General features: G+C 35.4%; 1 protein-coding gene across 1 annotated transcript; it reads right to left on the bottom strand.

The window, feature by feature from the left end:
- Positions 1-359: 359 nt before the first annotated feature.
- On the bottom strand, positions 360-12,841 carry si:dkey-81j8.6 (serine/threonine-protein kinase 10). Its single transcript, XM_051120341.1, has 17 exons — positions 12,501-12,841; positions 9,644-9,808; positions 9,165-9,213; positions 8,931-9,080; positions 8,768-8,840; positions 7,380-7,574; positions 7,127-7,301; positions 4,957-6,822; positions 4,743-4,873; positions 4,543-4,666; positions 4,214-4,393; positions 3,997-4,126; positions 1,925-2,049; positions 1,654-1,839; positions 1,445-1,570; positions 1,259-1,372; positions 360-1,175 (listed from the first exon to the last, which is right to left on the bottom strand). Exons 1-17 carry the CDS (start codon positions 12,648-12,650, stop codon positions 1,050-1,052), a joined length of 4,065 nt encoding a protein of 1,354 aa, XP_050976298.1. The 5' UTR covers positions 12,651-12,841; the 3' UTR covers positions 360-1,049.
- Between the last annotated feature and the right edge of the window lie 3,786 nt (positions 12,842-16,627).

Here is a 16,627-nt window from a genome sequence, read left to right on the forward strand (position 1 = left end):
GGTAAATAAATTTTAAAAACAACCAAAACTCAAATGTTCTCCTGCAAATGTGACCCAGGACCACAAAACCAGTCATAAGGGTATTTTTTGTTACTTGAGATGTATATATATATATATAGGAAAATATTTGGTCGAGATACAACTATTTGAAAAGCTGGAATCTGACGGTGCAAAAAAAATCTAAATATTGAGAAAATCACCTTTGAAGTTGTCCGGATGATGTTCTTAGCAATGCATACTGCTAAACAAAAATTAAGTTATGATATTTTTACGGTTAATAAAATTAACAAAATATATTCATGGAACATGATCTTTACTTACTATCCTAATGATTTTTGGCATAAAAGAAAAATTGATCATTTTAGCTATTGCTACAAATATACCTTTGCTACTTAAGTTTTGTGGTCCAGGGTCATATACACATATATATATCCCCATGTGACAACTAGCCCCATACAAACACACACACATACATACATTACTGTTCAAAAGTTTGGGTCGTAAAAATGTCTTTTACCAAGGCTGCATTTACTTGATCAAAATTACAGCAAAATCTGTAATAGTGTGAAATATTTTTACAATTAATACCGTTATTTCTGGTCCTTGAATCTGATTGGCTGAGAGGAGTGCGATATTCTAGTGATAACAGAACTGTAACCACTTCGCCGTTGGTATCACTAAATAATAAATAAATAATACTGTTTTTGTGTCAGCTCGTGTAGTTTTAGGCGAGAATGTATGTGTTTAGACTTAAAATATGCGGATTGTTAATAAAAATAACATCTATTTGAAAAATTTGCTTCAATGTTTTCAGAGATGTGAGGTCCAGGGCGTCAGCAGGCGTTCACGCTCATGAACCCGTGAAGAGCAGCTTTACCTCAGGCCTCTCTATAGTGATTAAACATGAGATACAATTCGTTTTGGGCCAGAAATCAAAGAAATCTGTAATTTCTTAAAGAATAAAATTCATAGTGACCCAAAAGTTTCGAACAGTAGTGTATATTTACTGTATATAAAGACACTGGGGTTTAGAGTATTTCTTAACTTTGTCAGGAAAAGCTTAGATTATGGAAGAACTTTGGACGGCGAGCTGCATGTCGGTTTTCCGGCTCACTGCCTCGTCTCCTGTTTCCTTCTTTTTCTCTACGTCTGCGAGCGAGGTCTTCTTCTAACACCTAAACGTAAACACACAACAGTCGTCATGCATTTTCCCAATTAAAAAGCTTTAAAACTCTCTTTTTTACTATTCGGTCCTAACCTCTTTTCTACATGCAAGCTTATCTCTCCATTCGTTGAGCTCCAGGGTGTGTTCATCCTCCAGAGCTTTGATCTTTTTCTTCTCCATGTCCACAAGAATTTGGAGCTTCTCATTCTAAAATCCAAACACAAGGACATTGAGAACCACTTTCCCTGCAAAGATGCTCTCCAGTTGATGTTGATGTACCTGAAGCTGCTGTAGCTCAGCTGCACTGGCATCACATTGTTCCTGCACCACTTTCAATTGGCTCTCATGAGTCTCTTGAAGACTCTGTCTCTCTTGCTTCTGTCTGGCTTCCTCCTCTGACAAAAACTGAAGGAGCACCAGAAAAGACAGGTTGCAGTTTTGTTTTTAATTTAAGTAATAAGCATTAAGTATTTGTTCTGAATCCAAACCTGTGTGAGACATTGTCGCTGCTCAGGACCGTTCAGGCCTTGCTTTCTGAGCTCCATCTTGAACTGATTCAAATGGGACTTTGCTTCAGCTTTTTGGGCCTTCTGAAAGGACACTCTCTCTTGGGCCTGCAATGACTTCTGCTCCTCCAATAGAGCTTGCTGAAACCGAGACGCTCTCTCTTTATCCTACCACATGAGAGAACAGAACCGCAGAAGACTGTCAGGATAACGTAGAGAAGATAATGCTTTTGGAGGATGCTGCATAATTTACCTTGTTGTGTCTCTTGGTCAGCTGCTGTCTTTGTAGGGAGTACTGCTCCTTCACCTGCTGTTTGAACAGATGGTACTTCTCCTGTAGATGGCGCTGTTCTAACTCCCAAATCACTGCCTCACGAGCTTGAGAAGTAAGGAAACAATGTTTAGAATCACATTTCTGTATATAGTATTTGCACAACGAACATTATTCATTCTATTTACAGTAAGCGCAAATAGCCTGTCTTGTTGGCAGAGGCTACTTACACTAACTCCGCCCACTAACGTGATTGGGCTAGTCAACACTACAAAAGACAACAGTTTAACAATATCTCCAAGGGTGTAGATGGTAAAGTGTGTGCCATAGTCATTTTTGACACGATCGACCCAGGTTCGAATTTGCCTTTTGCCAAACTGAAAAATGAAGGAAATCATCTAAAAGTTGAATATAAAATATCGGGTAGGTGTAAGGAGGGCTTATATTTTCTCATTAAGGTGGCATACATTTAATAATTTGAATTAAAATGATAATTTACACTCAATTGCATACTGTTTTATAATGTACTGCAAATGATGTGCAAGTAATTGCCACTATTTGCAAGAAGTATTATAAATAGCAGAAAAAAATAGAATCTAAATAGAATCTATTGCTATTTGCATTTAGTGCAAAGCTTCTGCTTTATTTATTTACTATTACAGTGCATATATGCAAACTTACTGTACACATGAAATACCTGAATGACCTATGGAGTACCGCATTAAAAAAATGAATCAATTCTGAATTTATTAATTAAAAATATAATCATTAAAAAAAATTCTCAAACTGAAAAAATAAGTAGAAATCAGTGCTGTCAAACAATATTGCATATTATATGTGTGTATACTGTGTATATTATATATATATATATATATATATATATATAATATACACACATACAGTATATAAAATATCTAAAAATGTAAATGTATTTGCATGTATATATTTATTCATATAATTGATATTATATATAAATATTTTTAATATATAAACAACATATATTATGTTTCTTAAATATATATTTGCATGTGTGAGTACTTACATATACAAAATAAATATACACAGTACACACATATATATTGTCTAGACAAACACTTTTATTTTGGATGCAATTAATCACAATTAATTGTTTGAAAACACTAGTAGAAATGAATACAAAAATATGCAAAATATTTTACCTAATTCTTTTTTATTGGTAAAAACAATACAAACAACAATTGTTACATTTTTATTTTGGAATTACACATTTGATTGCCGATTCCTTCATTTTTTTGCTTTTCAGACTGACAAATAAATCTAATGCAAAATTTGTATTTCAAAATTATCTGTCAATTTATTATTCAGTGTTACATTTAACTATAATTTTAGACATGGATTTGTCATACATCTAAGTACATTTATTTATAAGTTTAAGAAGCTATTTATTTACATTTTAATTTCTAATTAACTGAGAATTCTGTTAAAAAATAACAGATTAGTTAGTTACTGTTTTTATATGGGGATAAGCATATACATGAGATGACAATTATGAAGTTAACTTGATGAATAATATTATTATTATTTAATGTTATTAATGAGTGAGTTTTGTTTTGTTTATTAGTTTTTATTGTATTAATTTTACATGTTCAAAATAAAGTCACAGTAAAAAAATATATTATTTTATTTTTATTTTATTTTTATAACATTTATATTATTTTATTTATGTGACACTCTTGGCTCTTTATAGTGGAAAAGGGCTCTTAAGATTCTTAAAATGTTCTTTACACTAAAAAAAAATCAAAAATGTTCTTTGTGGAACCAAAAATTGTTGTTGTTTGCCACTGTTGTGAAAACCCAACTTTTGGAACATTTATTTATTTATTTATTAAGATTTATTTTTCAAACTCGGGACGCCTGTATCGCAGTGGCATTATATGTTGCCGCACTCTGCCCACGAGACTATCGGCTAACTGGAACGTTTAGTTTTAACAGTGTATTTTAAAGAATGACCACAGCCATAAAGACTGATGTACAAACTACATAATAAATATGCTTATTAGCAGCTGCATATTTACCTCGCTTGAGTTGCTGAGATTTGACCGTTATCTCCCACTCCATGGACGCCACCTTCCTCTTATGTTCCTGAACGCCCTTCTGCAGAGCTTCATTCAGCTCCTGCTGCTGCTTCTGCAGAAACCGCTGCTCCTAAAACAAAAACAGACACACAAGTGACTATTTTCATGTGTTTGAGTTTAACGCTGTATAAGTGTGAGTAAATGCATCAGTCCATACCTCTTTAGGGTCAGCTTTCAGTGCACTGCTCTTGCGGCTCAGCTCTTTCTCCTGCTGGGCCTTGAGTCTGCGTGCGTCCTCCCTGAGCCGGGACGTGTGCTCAGCCTCCATCTGGCTGCTTTGCTGCTGGTACTGTTTCTCAAGTCTCTCAAGCTCACCGTCATAGTACTGCTTCTTGCTCTGCAACAAGATAACCATTCAGCTGAGAACTGAGGTTATTAATGGGCAAGTGTCTTGGGGTTGTTCTTAGACAAGAACCCGAATGGAAACATTTCTGTTTAGCAGCATATCTTAGGTTGTTAACTGAGGCCAAAGGGCTTGTGGCTTACAGTCATCTCTTGTTCTATGTGGCGGAACATCTGCTCTCGCTGCTGCTGTAGTTTCTGCTCCAGCTGAGCATGTTCTCTCTGCTCTTCTCTCTGCAAGAGTTTCAACGCATGCAGTTCCTGCCGTCTGCAAACACCCAAGAAGATATGAATGTGACACTTTCATTCATGCATGTACACTATAAAGCATCAAGACTCATTACCTGTTGGAGCGCATTTGTTGCTCCATCTTGTCCCCCTCACTAACCACTTTGGAAGTGGTGACGCTCATCTCACGACCATCCACCATAAATTTACGTGTCTTTTTAACGGTTCGCCTGCTTGGGTGCAATTCCTGAATCGATAATACAGAAAGAGAACAGTTTCAATATCTATTTGGTCTGGTTGTTTTTAGCAAGTCGTTTGTTTCAGACTTACCGTTTCAAATCCAGGAGACAGCGGAGGCTCAGTAGGGGAAAGAGGTGGAAGATTGTCTTCATTAGATTCCTTAGGTGTGGACCCGTTCGATTCATGAGGTGGTGTTAAGTCTGAAATTTTCAAGCCATTTGCGAGTGGCCCTTCTTGCTCATTTATGTCCTCTTGAACTGCAAACATCACTTGCTTTTTCAGCTTTAGTCCAGGAGCATCTGTTGTATCTTCACCAAGATCTTTTGACTGCTCTTCTGCAACATTTAAAACAGGTACATTATTAGTATTAATTTGAAGCTCATGTTCAGGTTCCTTTGAATCTGTTTCATCTTCTTTCTTTTCAGAACAGATTTCTGTTGAACTTGTTTTGTCTTGATCACCAGGAGCATCCTCTTCAATACTAATGATGATCTTTTCTCCATCAGAACTGGTGTCTTCTTTATTTTGGCATGATATCTCTGGCAACTGTGAATCAGTGGTTGTCTCATCTTGGGTTGGTATTTCCATCTCCTCATCCGGATCAGATTTTCTTGTGTTCTCACTGTTTTCATTTCTTGAGTCTGAATCTTCTTGATCAACCTCCATGGTAACATCTTCCTTGTTGGTTGAAAGTTCTTCTTCCTCTGTTTCTGTACAAAGATCTTGGTCTTTTTCACAGCCCTCCTCTTCCTCAGTCTTTTCGTTGCTTGAGTTGACATCTTCATGGCCTACCTCAGTGGTAACATGCTCTTCCTCAACAGCTTCATTGACATCCTCACACTCTACCTTCACGGTAATGTGATCTTCATTGCTGGTTATATGTTCTTCTGTCCCTATGTCAACATCTATGCCATTTTCACTGCTTTCCTCTTTTGTTGCGTCCTCCATTCCTCCATCTGTCTCCAGTTCTCCTTGTTCTTCTACATTGTCCTCCGTTCTTTCTTCAACAGCATCATTTTCTGATGGTTCAGGTGTCTGTTGTGCTGCTTTAAGGTCAGGAACTTCTTCAGAAACATTACTAGAAGGCATCTCAACAGTTAGGTTTTTGTTTATATCTACAGAATTGCAAGTTTTCAAGGGACAGGCCAAATCAAGGTACTCATGTTTATAATTTCCCTCATTCTTTTCAGTTTTTTTAGCTAGTGGTGTTTCCAAACACAAGGCTATAACCGGTGTGCTCTGTGGATGTGCTGTGTCTTTGTTAACAATAGCAGGTTTTTTGAGGGATTTCCAAAATGTTTGGTCATTGTTTCCTGAATCATCAAACTTCACATTTTCTTCAGCGTCAGTGTCCTCCTTGGTTTGATCTAGTGTTTCTTTTTCAGAGGAATCTGTTGCTAACTCTGTTTGTGCTGGTGTGTTTGCATGGTTTGAGTTCTGGGGTTCCTCCTTGTCAGTTTCTACTTTAGTTTCCTTGTCTTTGGTTTCAGCAGTCTTTTTACTTGGAGCATCAACTACGTCAGATGTTCGTTCCTTCAGTTCGTCAGTGCTTTCACTTTCTTTGCCATCTGAAGGGCAAGTTCCCACGGTTTCCGCAGCTGCACTTGAAACTTCTGAGTCCTTACTTCCTTGAACAAGAGGACTCTCACCCCAAAACCCAGATTTGCGGCGGGGGCCGCCAGTAAAAAATGAGAGAAGATTGCCTGGAACCGATAGGCGTCTTGATCTCTTCTGAGCTTTGTCTGTAGCCTGAGAACCCCTGCGGGTTACTTTAACCTCAGCTATTGGCTCTGAGTTGGTGGGAGACTGAGGAACAGCATCTGGAACAGAGGTCTTCTGAGGAGTCTCAGGTTCTTGTGGTCCTTGCTCTTCAACTGCTTTTTCTGGTGGTGGTGCTGTTTGCTCTGCCTCTGCGGTGACCATCTCCTTTGCAGAAGATTGGAGATCTAACAAAGACTGCAGATGAAAAAATGCAGAAAAAGATGTATTAGAATGCAAAGTATACCCGTGATACAAAGCTGAAGTTTCAACATCATTACTCTGGTCTTCAGTGTCACATGATCCTTCAGAAATCATTCTAATATGCTGATTTGCTGCTCAAGAAACATTTATTATTATTATCAATGTTGAAAACAGTTGTGCTGCTTAACATTTTATGGAAACCTTAATACGTTTTATAGGATTCTTTAAAGAATTTGTCTGAAATAGAAATGTGTGTATCATTATATTTAAACATCATGTCATTGACCTATGTATTTACCTCAGCCTCTATGACCTCAGTGACCTCTGCTTTGGCCTCAGCGATGAGTTCTTTAAGCGCTCGTCCATCTCGTCCCGCATAAGCGAAAGGGTGAGCCATGAGCTGTTGGGCTCCCCAACGAGACTCCGGGTTCTTCTGCAAGGTCCTCCGAAGAAAATCTTGGAAATGTGATGACCTAGTGGCAAAAATCAAGATAAAGATTAAGCCTAAACCTCAGCAGATCTAGAGAGGGGATAAAGAAGTGGCGACTCACCATTGGCGAGGACTGGAGAGTGTGGGTGGTGGAGATTTGGTGATCTTCAGCAAGACCCTCATGGGGTTGAGAGAATGATGAGGAGGCTCCATCTCTGCAGCTTCAATTAAAGTGATGCCTAATGACCAGATGTCAGCTTTAGTCGTGTAAGGATTGTCCTTCGATGTTTCACACATTATCACCTCCGGTGCCATCCTTGAAAGACAAAATATTTTGTTGTTATGTTCTAATGGTGATTCTCTTTCAATAAAGATATAGCTACCCCAAAATGAAAATTCTGTCATTACTCACCCTTATGTCATTACAAACCCATAAGACCTTCGTTCATCTTAAGAACACAAATTAAGATATTTTTGATGAATTCCAAGAGCTTTCTGACCTTGAAACACACAGCAACGCAACTGACATGTTTAAGGCCAAGAAATGTAGTAAGTAAATGTAGTATGTCATATGGACATTGTTAAAATAGTCCATGTGGCATCAGTGGTTCAACCTTAATTTTATGAAGCTACAAGAATATTTTTTGTGTGCAAAAAGACCCCTAAAATAATGACTTCTACATGAGAAAGCTGGTTAGCGTGTCAGCAGCACCACACTCTTGTGAACGCACGTCGAAGGCTGACATGGAAGAGAAGAAATGGTTGAATAAAGTCATTATTTTTGTTTTCTTTGCCACAAAAAAATATTCTTGTAGCTTTTATAATGCTACGGTTGAACCACTGACGTCAAATAGACTATTTTAACTATGTCCCTACTACCTTTCTTGGTTTTGAACGTGTCAGTTGCATTGCTGTCTACACTGTAAAAAATAAAAAACACCATTTGTTGAGTCAGCTTAAAATAATTTGTTACCCTGCTGCCTTAAAATTTTAAGTTCAGTCAACTAAAATAAGTTTAGTCAACTTGAAATGTTAAGTTGTACTAAGTAACAACTTAGTTATTTGTATTTTCTAAACTTAACAGATGGGTAAGTAACCCAGCTGCCTTAAAATTTTAAGTTGATTCAACTCAAATATCTAAGTTGTCACTTAGTATAATTTAACATTTCAAGTTGAATAAACTTTTTTTGAGTTGACTGAACTTAAAATTACAAATTATTTTAAGTTGACTCAACAAATTGTTTTTTACAGTGTATGCAAAGCTCTCGGATTTTATCAAAAATATCTTATTTTGTGTTACGAAGATGAACGAAGGTCTTACAGGTTTGGAACAACATGAGGGTGATAAATTAATGACAGAATTTTCACTTTGGGGTGAACTATCTCTTTAAATTTTAATTAATGAATTTATTTTATTTTGAAGTTCAGTAGACTTTTCTTTAAAGGGAGAGTTGACAGAAAGCGAGGGATGACAGAAAGAGCATTTGACCAAATGTAAGAGAGTCTCACCAGTATGGAGTTCCAATGAAAGTTGATCGTTTGTGGAGGGTATAGTCATTTTTTGCAGACACACCAAAGTCAGCTGCATGAAAGAAAAAAAACATAGATACAGCACTGACTGTATTTACAGTGTATTTGGGTCTAAAAACGTGATAGAACAGTATATCTGTACCTAGTTTGACCTGTCCGTCCAATGTGAGAAGAATGTTGCCCGCTTTCAGGTCTCTGTGTATAATGTGATGCTGGTGCAGATAAGAAAGAGCCTGCAGAGTCTGACAGCACACCTCACTGATCTGCTGCTCTGTAAGGCCGCGCTCTAGTTCTGAAAAAAATATAGATAAAGTATGATAATGCCATACGGATACAACCATAAATGACTGAAAACTGCCAAGTCTGTTCCACCCACCCAACATGATATCATCCAGAGCGCCTCCAGGACAGTACTCGATCAGGATCTAAAAAGACAAACCAGAGACTCTAAGGAAATACACACTATAATAGTTTAACTATATAAGAATGTGCTTTCATGTGGGCAGACTTTCAGAAAGTAAAAACCCTACAAACTCACTTTAAAACACTTTCCCATTCTCACTAGTTAAGTTTGTCCACTATCAATGTTCATGCATCACAGAAGAGCTGTTCTTTTGTCATTATTAAAAGTTTGACAAATATTTTGTTATTGTTATACACATTTCCATCACATTTCAAAGGATAAATTAGCAAGCATTCTATGGTGTAAATGACATATTTTGACAATATATAAGCCACTTATATAAAATCTACAGGTTTTATAAAGTATAATTTCTACATTTTTAATAAACATCAACTCTTGGCACGTATCTGTAGCTGAAAAAATAAAAACGCCTATAAACAGATGTTCCTTACCCATAGCCAGCCCTCAAAGAAGATGGCGTCCATCAATGAGATGATGTTTGCATGGCGACAGGATGCTAGGATGTCTATCTCAGTGATGTAGTCGTCCAGCTGTTCTTCACCTCGTACTTCAATCACTTTAACAGCTGCCAGGACCCCCGTAGTCTGATTCTGTGCCTGAGATTAACAGTAGATACTGTAATACTTGCTGTAACTTTGTGACTTTTAATAAAAGTGCAAGAAGGTAATCAGGAGTTATAAAACTGGGAGGTAGAACGTAACAGCTGTGCAGTTGCAGGCCATGATGCGAGAAGACATGCACACTGCAAAGATGCTGAAAGATGTACAGTTGCAAGGTGCGATTCATTTTCAGAAAGCTATGCAGAAAGAGAGGTTGGTTTGTATGAGCTTGAAATTCGCTAACAGGAAGCCATGTTTGATCTTTCACATTTTGGTTTAACAGGAAATTGCCTAACCACAGTGTAGCCCTAAACCCCCATTTTCTGTCACCTTAGAAACCTATAAATAAAAATATGTGTATGAATCTGTTTTTCATATGGTTTATACTTTCTTATATATGTGAATGTATTTCTATTTATTTATTTATTTATTTAAAATGAACTAAAATAAAGTTTAATTAAATGTTTTTAAACATTTATGTAAAATACACTGCATTAAAAAATATTAGCGAACTTCATTTGTTTATACATTGTGCATAGTTGATTATGCAATGTAAGTTAGTGACATCATAACAATAGTATGCTCATGCTGACAAAGTAAACCACAAATTGTGTCTCACTGACAAACACAGAATATGCACCACCAACACAAAATGGTCCCCTGGCGTTCCCTCATGGTTACAATTTTTTTATATTTTATTTTTTAATTTTTTTATTAACAGAACAAATTTTACAACAAATGACAACACATGTAACAGCAAGAAAAACATTCATATTTGCAGGCTATTTGTTTTGTTTTTCAGAAAGAAAAAAATAATATATATATATAGAATATATAGAATAGAATATAGAATATATATATATATATTATTATTATTATTATTATTATTAAAACAAGGTACTTGAGAAGCAATACTGTATAAAACAGTACAATTTGTTTTCAGAGAATAAGTTAGGTAAATTACTTTTATTTAAGTATTAAATAAAAGTAAGTATTTTTATTTTATTTTATTTTTATTAACAGAACAAATTTTACAACAAATTACAACACATGTACAGGAAGGAATAATTGAGCAAAGACATAATAATATACCAAATAGTCTACAAAGGTAAATAAATACATTTATAAATAAATAAATAAACAAAACAAAAAGACAAGAAGAGCAAACAAAACAAAAATGTAACAGCAATCATATATTTCTTCCTTTTTGCTAAAGACAGACTTAAGGACCAAAGTAGTTCTTGTTGATATACGGCAAGGGCGTTAAGTGCAAAGAACTCATAAATACAATTTTAATATAATTAAGTGTTTTTAGTGGCCATTTCGTATGTTAGCCTACATCATTACGCCAGTAGATGGCGTTAGGTGACGGTTCTTATTAGTGAATCATCGAATCATTCACTCAATTCACTCGACTCACACAAAGTGATTCATTTAGGAACAAAACATCGACGATGGAAGGAAACCGATGGAATTTTTTGACTTCGTTTGTGAATCGGCTGTTAGAATTTAGGAATACTGTTCTGAACAATAGCACCCTTTCTTGCGTGATATTTATATATTTATACATATACACTACCAGTCAAAAGTTTTTGAACAGTGAGATTTGTGATGTTTTTAAGGAAGTCTCTTTTGCTCACCAAGCCTGCGTTTATTTGATCAGAAGTACAGTAAAAATTTTGTCAAAAGTCAAATTTTGAAATAATTTTACTATTTCAAATAACTCCTTTTGAAGACTTTTTTTAAATGGTAAAACTCTATTTGAATATATTTTACAATGTAATTTCTTCCTGTGATCAAAGGTAAATTTTCAGCATAATTACTCCAGTCTTCAGCATCACATGATCCTTCAGAAACCATAAAATTATAGAAATTAATAATTTTATTAGCAAGAATGCTTTAATCAAAAGTGATGAAAAAGATATTAATAATGTTACAGAAGATTTCTATTTGAGATAAACTTTCTATTCATCAAAAAACTGAAAAAAAAAATCTACTCAGCTGTTTCCAACATAATAATAATAATAAATGTTTTTGAGCAGCAAATCAGAATATTAGAATTATTTCTGAAGGATCATGTGACTGGAATAATAATGCTAAAAATACCTGAAATCACAGGAATAAATTACATTTGAAAATATATTCAAATAGAAATCAGGTATTTTAAATAGTAAAAATATTTCAAAATTGTACTGTTTTTGCTGTACTTGGAATCAAATTACTGTTTGCAAAAACATTTGACTGGTAGTGTATATTTCAAACAGTAATTGTTAGTTGTATGTAGATTTCTACCTAAAAATATCAAACAGTCTGATGAAAGTTGACATTTTTATTTATTTTTTAAACTGTATTTCTGTTCACTTTGAATGATTCTTGTAATTTAGCATGAACATGTTGAAAAAGCTAGACTGAGCAAGATATAGTTACTTGCAAAAGTATGATTGTTACTTTAGCTGACATGCCAGACTGAGGAGGGAGGGATTTCCTTGAAATGAGAGAGATTAGATCAGGCTATGCCACTTTAAAGGCCTAGACTAGTATCTTTAGTTTTTTAAACATTCACCGCTTTTATTGATAATCTTAAATTTTGCATTAAATGACCCGAGAGAAATATATCACAAGTGTGTTCTGTTATCTTGCATTTAACAGCAAACTGAACCTCGTGTTCACCACGGTTTGAATCCCTTACCTTATACACCTTCCCAAAAGCTCCATCTCCCAGTTCTCCCAGAGTCTCCCACGTCTGGTGTGGATCCACATCCCTCTTCAGGTTTTCATAGTGTCGAACTCGCTTTTTCTCCACACCCATCCGAAAGATACGCATCAGGAGGGAGGTCATGGCTCCCTCCTTTTAAATTCACCCCAACTCCTTAAGAAATCCCAGTCCCTTCAGTCAGCCGGTGGTCCTCGATGTTTCATTCAACAATCAGAACCCTGCCCAAACTAAAAACAACACAAAAAAACAACCGTCTGAATCTCTCCAAGGCAAAGATGCTTTTGATTGTCACGTCACCCCTTGTGCGCACCTCAGAACACGACAGGAAGCTGCAAGTGGCAACCACATCCTTCAAAAATATGGGCCACAATAATGTGTAGGACGCACACCTCGTCTGTAAAGACGTACTTAGTTTGTTCCGTCTACTGTGTTTTTTAGCAGACAGAGTGTTAACATTTGTGTAAGAAAGCATAATGATTTAGATAAGCAGATATGAATGATCAGTTTCAGGATGGATATATTGCATTCAGTTTTACAGACTGTTCTGTGTCGTAAGATGTACTGCGTGCACATGGCCCAATTCTTACTATTGGTTTCAAAATCAGACTTGTAACACAGGCATGTGTTTTAGGGTATCCCCTAATTGCACATACTGTACACCTACTAACTTAAAACCACCCACTTTATTAATTTGTTCAAATTTGAATGAAAAAAGTTCCACCGAAACAAGTCATCAAGAAGATTTTCCACTCTTTGCTCCGTTTACTGACATGTGTAGGATGTTCTGAGAGCTGCAGTCCTACACTTTAACCACTAGATGTCGCTTTGGTTCCACCTTCACAGATTTAAAGAGACAGTTCACCCAAAAATGAAAATTGTGTCATTAATTACTCACCCTTATGTCGTTCCAAACCTGTAAGACCTTCATTTATCTTCACAACATAAATGAAGATATTTTTGATAACATTTGCTAGAATGCATCGTGGTACTCTCCTGACCATGCACGGAATGACACGGAAAAAAAGAAATTGTTTAAAATAGTTATTTTTGTTTTACGTATTATGGTTGAACCACTGATGTCACATGGACTATTTTAACAATGTCCTTACTACATTTCTGGGCCTTGAATGTGTCAGTTGCATCTGTGACAGGTCAGAAAGTTCTTGGATTTCATCAAAAATACTGTTATTTATGGGTTTGGAACGACATGAGGGTGAGTAATTAATGAGAGAATTTTCATTTTTGGGTGAACTATTCCTTTAAGACAAATGCAAGATAATTTTCAATGCATTATTTCTCACCTTGGTTAAATATAGTCTCTCAGCACCAACATATTTGACAGCCGAGACCTGTCTATCACTTCAAAGTTGATGATTTTGTTTAAAAATGCATTTAGCTAAATATTTTGAAACTCAAGAAAAAGCATTTAAAGGAATTAATTAAATATAGAAAATGATTAGAAAAACAGCAAGGTTTTTCACAGTTATGTCATCAATTTATTTGTCACATCCTCAGTATAGAAGCATTAGAATTGGTTGAAATGACCTTAAAAGTTACTTAAACATGTACACCCTCAGAATGATCAAAGCCTAGTCAGGTTTTTATAGGAGGCTTTGAAGAAGTTAAGGAGTCTTGTGACCAGCCTCATGTAACTGTACCAGGATGAGCGGTGTAAGTCCTGGCCTAATGCTTCACTGAACTAATCTGAGGAATGAGAACTTGGATGACATTCCTGCTAATCAGCTTGTTTAAATAGAGTCAAACTAAAAACACAGAGAAGACATCTCCAATCAACCACTGAACGGAATTCCAGAGGAATCACAGGCTGTGAATACAGTCAAAGTACATGGTGGAGAACCGTAGTGAGGCTTGCTCTCAACAGCTAAAAGCAAAAAATACGAAGTGAAACGGGACTTTCAAACTTTTGGATGCCAAGGAATATATTCAATCTCAGGATTCCTTTATATTTTAAAATATAACAGGCAACTAACTATATAAATACTGCAAATATTAAAGGAATAGTTCACCCAAAAATGAAAATTACCTCATAATTTACTCACCCTCAAGCCATCCTAGGTGTATAAGACTTTCTTCTTTCAGATGAATACAATCGAAGTAATATTTTAAAAAATGTCTTGGCTCTTTCAAGCTTTATAATGGCAGTGAATGGCTGTTGAGAATTTGAATTTCAATAAAGTGCGTCATAAAGAGTACTCCACACGACTCCAGGGGGTTAATAAAGGCCTTCTGAAGTGAACTCATGAGTTTCTTTAAGAAAAATATCCATATTTAAAACTTTATAAACTGTAATCTCTAGCTTCCGCTAACTGTCGTACACACGTTCATTAGTGTGGCGTTCCAGTGAATGACGTGGGTGTAGTGTAAGCTCCAATAAGAAGTGAGAAGCAATCAAAACAAAACATCAATCATGAATTAGAAGTAAAAAAAGAGGGTTTTTTTTAAAGAAAAATGCTGGAGGATTTCAGTATAAGCCAGGAGGAGACTGATTTTCCTTTAAACAAAACTTCTGGTCATAACTGGAGCTTATGCTATACACCTACATCCTACTTCATTTTTCTTACACAAACGCATCAAATTGCTTTAGAAGGCCTTTATTAACCCCCCGGAGCTGTGTGGAGCACTTTTTATGATGGATGGATGCACTTTATTTTGCTTTAAAATCTCAACAACTATTCACTGCTAACTTGAAAGAGCCAGGATTTTTTTTTAATATAACTCCGAATGTATTCGTCTTAAAGATGAAAGTCATTTACACCTAGGATGGCTTGAGGGTGAGTAAATCATGGGGAAATTTTCATTTTTGGGTTAACTATACCTTTCAGTGTAATTATATTGTGTTTTGTTTTTTTGTTTTCAAAAAAGAAGGGCTACAGAACCCGTAAAGGTACATAGAGATGAAAAGAAAAACTATATTTTAATGTTCTACATTCCCTGAGAGACTTTGTGAGAAACCATGCGACCAAAAGCAATTGTTTTGTGTTCTCATTAAAAAGTTTCTCAAGGCAGGGGAAAAGTTTTGCAAGCGATGTTAAGTTTCTTGAGAGCAAATGTGTTCTGCGCAAATGCAATATTTTGAAAGTGAATGCAATATTTCTCGGGGGAACGCAAAAGTTTAAATCTTTTGCAAGCTGACACAATGCTACATAGGGAAAAGTAAGTTTTGAGAATGTAAAGTTTCATGGAAAACATTTTTTTCCTCATATCTCACATTTTTACAATATCCATCTCACTTAATATGCAACATGCAGATATGGTTTAAGTTCCTTTTTAAAATTAGGGCTGAATGAAAATAATAGTGTCAAATACAGTAGTTTTAGTAAATTTGCTAAAAAGAATAAATCATGCATTAAACATAATAAGTTAAAAGAATATTAAATGTTAAGACTGACAGCTTTAAAAATGTATTTTCTAAAAAAAATGAATTATTTTAAAACAGACGCCTAGCACCCCAATTTGAAAACTCCTTGTAAAATAATAAGGGTGGGAATCTTTCAGTACCTCATGATTTGATTAAAATTCGATTCACTTTTTTTCGATTTTTTTAATCACGATTCACACTTTTTTTTGTGCACACTGGACCCTTGTGAAAATCAACCATGATTTTACTACAGTAACCATGGTTTAACTATGGTTTTTGTAGTAAAACCATAGTAACCGCAAGAAAAAACATGGTTTAACTATAGGATTTAAAAACCATGGTTTTACTACAAGAACCACTACTACAGTATTGACAGTCAAACCACAGTAATGAAGAAATAAATAATTTGTGTGCTGACACTTTTATACCCTCGAAGAAATAATTAAGCATGATTTTGTAAAGAAAAATAAAATAAGTCAAACGCACAAGTACAGTATTTTAATACAAAAAACAGACCAGTCTATATTATGGGTAGTCCTGACTCAAGAAATCAGTGTTTCCTGTTAACTATTAACTTCCTAATAAATCTAAAATACATAACACTTCCCATTAGGGATGTGTCAGAATGTGATCACACCGTGTTCAGGAAAGAAATGAGATGCTACAAAACCCCTAAATACACAATGGGAGAAAAAAATATATTTCAGTGTTTTCTCTCGCA

This window comes from Labeo rohita, chromosome 10, assembly GCF_022985175.1.
Source record: "Labeo rohita strain BAU-BD-2019 chromosome 10, IGBB_LRoh.1.0, whole genome shotgun sequence".
Lineage (NCBI taxonomy): Eukaryota > Metazoa > Chordata > Actinopteri > Cypriniformes > Cyprinidae > Labeo > Labeo rohita.

What these genes read in the sequence shown, in the direction of transcription:
- si:dkey-81j8.6 (XM_051120341.1), bottom strand. Translation starts at nt 12,650, where the DNA reads ATGACCTCCCTCCTGATGCGTATCTTTCGGATGGGTGTGGAGAAAAAG. An exon ending in GGACGGACAGGTCAAACTAG is followed by an intron (nt 8,841 to 8,930) that starts GTACAGATATAC and finishes TCTTTCATGCAG; the next exon opens with CTGACTTTGGTGTGTCTGCA. An exon ending in CAACAAATGCGCTCCAACAG is followed by an intron (nt 4,667 to 4,742) that starts GTAATGAGTCTT and finishes GGGTGTTTGCAG; the next exon opens with ACGGCAGGAACTGCATGCGT.